This window comes from Rhincodon typus, chromosome 5 (genome assembly GCF_021869965.1).
Source record: "Rhincodon typus isolate 14 chromosome 5, sRhiTyp1.1, whole genome shotgun sequence".
Taxonomy (NCBI): Eukaryota; Metazoa; Chordata; class Chondrichthyes; order Orectolobiformes; family Rhincodontidae; genus Rhincodon; species Rhincodon typus.
The window spans coordinates 70,710,831-70,719,515 of NC_063336.1; the positions used below are offsets into that span (position 1 = coordinate 70,710,831).

The 8,685-nt window shown below is 39.7% G+C and overlaps 1 protein-coding gene across 1 annotated transcript in view; it reads left to right on the forward strand.

The window, feature by feature from the left end:
- LOC109936489 (PIN2 (TERF1) interacting telomerase inhibitor 1) overlaps window positions 1-5,389 on the forward strand; it is a 79,126-nt gene extending 73,737 nt beyond the window's left edge. The window contains exon 5 of the mRNA XM_048597056.1: window positions 4,546-5,389. Coding sequence (XP_048453013.1) covers window positions 4,546-5,181 — 636 coding nt within the window. The 3' untranslated portion in view covers window positions 5,182-5,389. The remainder of the gene's footprint in view (window positions 1-4,545) is intronic.
- The last annotated feature ends 3,296 nt before the right edge of the window (window positions 5,390-8,685 follow it).

Here is an 8,685-nt window from a genome sequence, read left to right on the forward strand (position 1 = left end):
TTTTTCTGAAGAAGGGTCTAGGCCCAAAACGTCAGTCTTCCTGCTCCTCTGATGCTGCTTGGCCTGCTGTGTTCATCCAGCTCTACACCTTTCCTGTCTACAAGCTCCTTGTTATTTTGCACACCTCAATTAAGTTGCCACTCAGTTTCCTCTTGTTCTAATGAAAAGAACCCTCTCCTATCTTTGCTCCATAGATGAAATTTTCAAGCCCAGGCAACATTCTTGTAAGTCACCACTACTCTGTCTATATTACTATGTCCTTCCTGTAATGTGACCAGAACTGTATATGAAACTCCAGCTGTGGCTAACTAATGACTTCTGTTCCTGCATTTGTATTCAGTACCTTGCACCATGAAGTAAAGCATCCATATGTCTTCTTTACCACTTTACATCAGTGTCATGCCACCATCAGGGACGTATGAACATGCGTTCCAAGGTCTCTATCTTCCTATATCCTGAACATGAACACTGAAGAAGGAGCGAAGCTCCAAAAGCTTGTGCTTTCAAATAAACCTGCTGGACTATATCCTGGTGTCGTGTGATTTCTGACCTTGTCCACTCCAATACATTTTCAACATCTCCACATCATTCCTCTATCCCTCTCCGTACTCTCCAATTCCCTTTCTTTGTTGGATCTCCCCAAGTGCACAATCTTGCATTTCTCTGGATTGAATTCCACTTGCCATTTTTCTGCCTACTTCAACCAATTCAGTGACACATTATTGCAGTCAACAGCCAACATTTTCATAATTTTGCTATAGACACTTTTTGTGTATTTTTTTCAAATTGCCCAAAAATGCCATCTACATTCAAGACTAAATCATTAATATATGTCACAAATGTCAAGTAACCCAACCCTAAGCGCTGTGGAACGCACTGGAAAGTGTTTTCCATTTACAAAAACATCTGTTGACGATTACTCTTTTTTTTCTTGCCACTTAGCCAACTTTGGATCCAGCTTGCCACGTTCCTTGGTGTCCTAGTCTGACACGTGGGACCTTGTCAAATACCTTACCAAAATCCATGTAGAGAACATCCACTGCACTTTCCTTATCAATTCTCCCTCAAAAATTTCAATTAAGCTAACTGAGCTACTGTCATGTAATTCTGCCAGCCAATCCAGTTGGTTTGAGCTATAGCCATTGCTAGGCCTACAGGCAGTTATGAAGAGGAGGAACAAATGGAGCTAAGTTTGGGATTTTGGCAGGGTCTGACTGGCTAGACACCCCAGTGATGAAAGTGGTGGGGCAAGTGTAAAAGGGCAGAGCATGACCTTCGGGAAAGATGGGGGAATGCCTCTGGTGGGCACAGGGGGCACTCAAAGGAGGCACCCAAGTCCCATAAGTACCTCAGCTGATCCAAGACCAAGCAAGCATCCAAATGCCTCCTCCAGATTCCCCCACCTCGTAAAATAAGAGACAGGGCCAATCAACAGAGTGGGTGGCAAATAAGCTGCACGTTGCATTTCATAAGTTCCACCTTCAAACTTACTAGTGGGTGAAACAGTAAAATTCCCCTTGGGGCAGTAGTGTTTCAGTGAACATACAGTGCAAAGAACAAGGATGTCTGTGGCAGAACTGACTCCAAGCAGATATCTCATGTTGAGCCCTTTTATTGAGCAAAGGAGGGTTTTTTAAAAAAAAAACTACCTCCCAAAACCCACTCCATCTTGTCTATATACAATTGTGCTTGTAAATGCCACAAAGAATTAGGCCTTCTTGGAAAAACACAGAAACTTGGTGAAATTGAATACTGAATCAGTACTGTGATTTGGGAAGTACAAAAGTACGCACCTTGCAAGCCAGATGAAAATTCCACCCTTCGCGTTCCTTTAGATGTTTCCTCAGCTTCAGTCCATGTTCAGTGTACTTGGTGATTCATTACAATTATTTACTGTGGAACTTTTCATCCTAAGTAAGAGATGAAGGTGTATTTTGTGAAGATTTACTGGATATATTCTAACAAAACCATACAGCAGGTCTGGAATGCCATCCAAGCTGATTCTATTGCACGCACTTATGGTTGAAGCAGAAGTACATGTTTCCAACAGCCACAAGTTCTGTCTTAACAAGAATATTTATAAACTTGCCGGACTTGTTGTGACTTCATTGGTGTTTTATGTGTTTGTTTCAGCATCTTTCCTGCTCTATCAGATATTTGTAGTTTCTTCTAATACTGAACAATTCGTTTTCGTAAAATGATTCAGACTTGTATAGTTTCTCTGGTAACAATATTTGCTGGTATTCCTGATATATATCACTGTGCATTTGTGAATAACTTGTACTTCAGTCTCCCAAACTTGATGTGTGATGACTCCTTCACAATTTTTTTTAATGTGTACGGATTACAGCATTCATCTAAAATTCTGTTCTGACAATTGAATGAAATAAAAACGGAGGTTTAGATCTTAATTTTTTTTTTAAGAAACAAATTCTATCTAAAACCTTAACCCCAGTTGTTTCTTAATGTTAAGATAAACCAAAGTGTTTGAAGCTGAGGCCTATTCTTTGCAAGTAGCCATGCTTTAGGCTAACAGCAGCAAAATTCTCTGATCAAATATTTATGTATTTATTTATTTGTTGGAGGGAAATTAGCTTTTTTTCAGTATGTGCATCATGCAGTGCAGCATGCCATTGTGAGATACTCCTATTTGGGAACCAGTGCTTGTTGGCATTACTTGCTGGTAGACCTAGAGAAGGCAAATGAAATTTGCACAGTTTGGAGATGCAAGATGTGATTTCGTGTTTTTCTCTTTGCCCTAATCTGTTCCCCCCTCCCACAAGTTTGTGGTTTTAACAAATTAGTCTTTATACAGCATAAAGTGATATTTAAATATGCATTCTTAGCCTATAAACCTGTAAAGTCCTTCTCACAAACATTTGGGAACTTTTGCCAAAAATTACAAGAGCTGTCACACAGACTATTTGAGCAACAGTCTGAGGTTGTCTTATTCAATGATTCATCCCTTACTCCTGATATCCCATATTTCTCCTTCACCATTCCAGGTAGGTCTTACCACATCACCAAGATATACTAATCCGAGATGGCTACACAGAGATATATAGTCAGGAAGAAATGGTTCTGGAAGTCCTTAATATTGACTTGGGATGCAATAAAGTGAGGCCAAATACAGGAAAGAAAAGCTCCTGATAATACCATTTGTAGTTTTCCTTTAACTGATTAATCAGTATTCCACGTGGAACACCACTTGGAGGAAGCACGGAGGGCAATAAGACTTGAATTATAGCTTACAGCATATCTACTGACCAAATTCACCAAGTCCTGAAGGATATAGCTGCCAGACTGGGCCGGCAACAGATGGTTAGGCAACACAAGCAGCAAAAACCTACTTGACTTTGTTCTTAACAGTTGTCCATCCTTAACTGCCCAGAGAGTAATGAGTTTTTCCCAACATCAGTGATTTCATGGCCATTATTGGACTCTTAATCCCAGATGTTTTAAATTGAATTTAAATTCCACCGTCTGCTATAGAGGGATTCAAACCTGGGTTCCTATAACAACTTTTGGGTCACTGGACTAATAGTCTCGTGATAATAACACAAGGCCATCACTTCCTCTTCAGCTGCTTCATCAATAACCTTCCTTCTATCATTAGACTGGGTGTGGAGACATTCACTGATGACTGCACATGGGTCAATTGTGGCAAAGACGGCGGAGGGTGGGGGGGTTGTGGGGGGAAGGGGTCAGGGTGGTCTTCACCTCTTAATTTCAGTGTTAGACCTTACTGTCACTGTGTAAATTTTGGGATACCAAATACAGATTGGATGATTACTTTCTGACCATCCTCGAGTGTGACCCTGAACTCTAGTTATTCACCACATTAATTCTCTGTACCTTTCCACTCTGAATGTCTGCTCTCAGCCTCCTATGCCTTTCCAGTCAAGCTCAGAGAAAGCTTCACAGCTTCTCATTGGCACATTAGAACCATATAGACTCAATATAGGGTTCAATAATTTCAGATCATAATTATTGCTCCTATTCTTTTGTATTGCAGGAGTGGCAATTATTCTGCAATTCCCATTGGCCCTTCTTATTTCTTGACCAATTCCTATCTCTTTTCAATTTGCAACAATTATGCCTTTTATTATTTTGATCATTCCAACCTTCCTTCCCATCACAAACTTTTCTGTTTGTTCCTTTATTCCCTCCTTCACTACTTCTGAACTTACTTAAAACTTGTTACATCCATAACATCTTCCAATTTTGACAAAAGTTCACTAACCTGAAACATTAACTGTGTTCTTGTCTCCACAGGCCCTGCCAAATCTGAGAAATATTTATGGCATTTACCGTTTGTATTGTATATTTAAGTAACAGATTTGTCTATCATACTGATTTAACTAAATATAAATAACAGACTGATTCTTGACCAAGCGATTTTTGCATGTGTGAGGTGTTGAACCTTTAATATCCTAAAGACTGCTTTAAGCATATTAAATCTCATGGAAATTATTGTTCATATTTATAATCTGTTCACTGGTCTTCATAGAAGAATGTTTAATGATGTATGTTTGTGTTTTTCAGGGTAACACCTGTTTGGTGCCTATCGATGACCCAGAAGCTCCTGGTGACTCAGAGCCCAAAGTTAAAATAAATACTGTGACCAGTTCTCTCTCCGTGCAGGAGTACTTTGCCAAAAGGATGGCACAACTTAAAGCAGGGCATGAAATCCATCAAGCTTGTGCTACTCAGGACCTTACGGGAGATGATATGAGTTCAATTAAAGAAGCAAAAAAGAAGAGGAAAAAATGTGGCAGAAGAGATGCCAGCGGGGCTTGCAACTTTGACAAACAGCCCATACTGACAAAGCAAGCCAAAAATGAAGAGTGTGTGGAAATAAACAATGATCTGATAGAACATAGTCCAGTTAAGGAAAATTGCCAAACTAAAAAGTCTAAAAAAAATAGTGCAAAATATTTGGTGTTATTCGATCAGAAAATGTGTCCTTTAGGAGAAGTTGAATCAGAGGAGATTCCAGTTGAACAGCACCGAACAGTCAGTGAGTCGTCAGAGAAGCAAAATGAGCAGGTATGGAGAGAGGATAAGAACAAACAGAAGAAGATTAAAAAGCTGCCATATGCAAGTCATGATGAGATTTCTCAATCCTGTCATGAATCAACAGAAAGAAGGAAGAAGAAAAAAAAGAAACAGAAGCATTGAGGCTTGCAGAAACTGTTATGCATATTTCGTATTGAAAACCATCCAAATGAATTATGCAACAAGATAAAATGGTCTTAATGCAACTGCTGTTCTTAGCTAAGCTTAGGCAGCAAGTTTGATAGTGGCAAATGGAATGGTTAAAGCAAAGTGTTTAAAATCAAGTTACAACATCTTCTTTTAAATGCATAAAATAAAATTTGTAAACATATTTTGGATATGAAGAACTGACCATCCATTCATTCATTCACAGTTTGCAATTTCAGGATCAGCTACCTTTTCTGACTATTGTTCTACATTTTTAGCCCTGAATTAAGTGCATATGCTTTTGAAACAGGAGGAGACCTTTGGGCCGAACAAGCCCCTCCCAGCTAAATTTGGTTTAATAAAAACCAAATGAACTGCGAATGCTGTAAAGCGGGAACCAAAACAGAAGTTGCTGGAAAAGTTCTGAGGAAGGGTCACCAGACCCAAAACGTTAACTGATTTTTTTCTTCTCAGATGCTGCTAGACCTGCTGAGCTTTTCCAGCAATTTCTGTTTTTGTTCCTAAATTTGGCTTAAAATTCACTGTTTCATTTTTTTTTAATTCATTCGTGGTATGCAGGCTGTGCTGGCTGGCCGAGCATTTATTGCCCATTCCCCAGCTGCCCTTGCGAAAGTGATGGTCAGCTGCCTACTTGAACTGCAGCAGTGTAGGTGTACCCACAGTGTCATTACGGAGGTATTCCAGGGCTTTAACTCAGCCATGCTGAAGGAACAGTGATATAACCAGGATGGTGAATGGCTTGGAGGGGATCCTGCAGGTGGTGGTGTTCCCATAGGTTTTGGAAGGTGCTGACCTAAGGAGCATTGGTGAGTTTCTGCAGTGCCTCTTGTAAATGGTACACAATGAAAATCAGTGGTGGAGGGAGTGAATGTTTGTGAATATGGTGCCAATCAAGCACACTTCTTTTTTTCTGGATGATGTCAATTTTCTTGAGTGTTGGAGCCAGGTGAGTGGGGATTATTCCATCTACTTCTAACTTGTGCTTTTTGAACCAGCTTTGGGTGTCAGGAGGAGAGTTACTCACTGCAGATTTCCTAACCTTTGACCTGCTCTTGTAGCCACAGTATTTATATGCTATTCCATTTCAGCATTGGACAATGGTAACCCCTAGAATATTGATAATGAGGGAATTTAGTGATGGTAATGCCACTGAATATCATGGGTGATTTAGATTCTCTCATGTTGGAAATAGTCACTGACTGGCACTTGTTGCGAATGTCACTTACCACTTGTCAGCCCAAACCTGGGTATTGTCTAGGTTTTGCTGCATTTAGGCATAATACTATATAAGTGTAATTTCTTCTTTTCACAAACGCGCATTTGCCTTTTAAATAATAAACATATTGTCAGGCATTCTCTCAGAATCTTTTCTGCCTGAAATACAAAGCAGAAACTCTGCTGCCACTATTTTCTGACCCATTGCTTTAAATGACATTTAAATTTCCAAATTGTATTCCAACATATGAAGCTCCTAGATGAGACCACAAAGTTAGTAAATGATCCATTATATTTATTAATTTCAGCGATCTCTCCAGTAACTTAATCTAGTTATACTATTTATTTTAAATATTTTACTCCTTCTTCCTTTTCAAAAATGTTTTGTTCATCTGTTTATGCCCAAATAATATTGAAGTTAATATAATGTCTGTATTTGAAGAAGTGAAACCAAACTTATAGTGATGGCAGCAGTACAAAAATATTTTTAATAATGCCCTGTTTAATTTTTACATGAGGATATTTCAGTGATTCCTAAGTTGACGGATAAGTAAAGTTGGTCGGAGAATTAGATTTTCTCTGGGGTACAGGCTGAAGATCTCTGACTGTGAACCCATTTTTAGGCTTGAACAACATTGTGATCCATCGTTGAGCAGTGGCAAAAGTTGGGAAGGAGAAGACCTATGATATTAGAGGGTTGGAGGAGTCATCCATTGCTGCCTCAGGGCATTCAAACCCAAACTTTCTGTTTGAGTCCTGACTTGGGGCCCTGACCATCACTTTGCAAAGCCCTGACCTGACAGAATTCACAATACAACAACATAAAAGACCCACAATGGTTGGAAGGCCTAATTGCAACATATCAGTTGTGCACAGGAAGGATATATAAATGTGCACATGGAAATTTTTAACGGTAAAAAGATGGCACCAGTATGTGAAATAACATAACTGGCGATGTGGTATTGTGGGCAGGCAATGTGTGCAAATGGAAAAGTTTTGATTGTCCACATTTTATAGTCACCTTTAAAGGGCTGATAATAATGCCTAATTCTGAAAAAGTTATCCATAAAGTTATATTGTATCTGTTGTGTTCATTTCCCTAAACTACTTCATCTAGAGGGAAGTCTTTGACGTCCAGTGACAGTGAAGCAGACTGATGAATTAATCAGTTTCCAGTTTGACTTGGAAATATATCACTGTCACAGGGTCAAAATCCTGGAATTCCCTTCCCAAAGGCATTGTGGGTCTACCCACAGCACATGGACTGCAGCCATTCAAAAAGGCAGCTCACCACCACCACCTTCTCAAGGGCAACTAGTGATAGGCAGTAAATGCTGGCCAGCCAGCAACGCCCACGAGAGAATAAAAAAAAGTTGGAGGATTTCTCACAGCAAACCAGCAAGGAAAAAAGACAAACAATATGGTGTGGATACTGGAAATCAGAAATAAAAACAAAAATTCTAGAAATACTCTGCTGGCTGCAGCCAGGGAAATGAATGTAAACTTTTCAGGTTGGAAGTTCTGGTTATCATATACTTTTAAATTGTTCTCCAAATGACCATAAGACATAGCAGCAGAAATTAGGCCATTCAGTCCATCGAGTCTGCTCCACCATTCAATAATGGCTGATAAGTTTCTCAACCCCATTGTCCTGCTTTCTCCTCGTAACCCTTGATCTCCTTGACAATCAAGAACCTAACTATCTATGTCTTTAAATATACTCCATGACCTGGCCTCCACAGCATTCTGTGGCAGTGAATTCCATAGTTTCACCATTCTCTGGCTAAAGACGTTTCTCCTTATCTTTGTTCTAAAAGGTCTTCCCTTTACTCTAAGGCTGTGCCCTCGGGTCCTAGTTTCTCCTACCAATGGAAACATCTTCCCAACATCCACTCTCTTCAGGCCATTCAGTATTCTCTAAGTTTCATTTGGATCCCCCCTCAGTCTTCTAAACTCCATCAAGTATAGACCCAGAGTCCTCAAACGTTTCTCATATGTTAAGTTTTTCATTCCTGGGACCATTCTCATGAATCTCCTCTGAACCTGCTCCTGGGCCAGTACATCTTTCCTGGGATATGGGGCCTAAAACTGCGCACAATACTCCAAATGTGGCCTGTCCAGAGCCTTATAGAGCCTCAGAAGTACATTCCTGCTTTTATATTCAAGTCCTCTCAAAATAAATAAATGCATGGGATTAAGACAGAAGCTGAAATTGAAAGCAAAGTTTTAAACAAGTATTTTGTA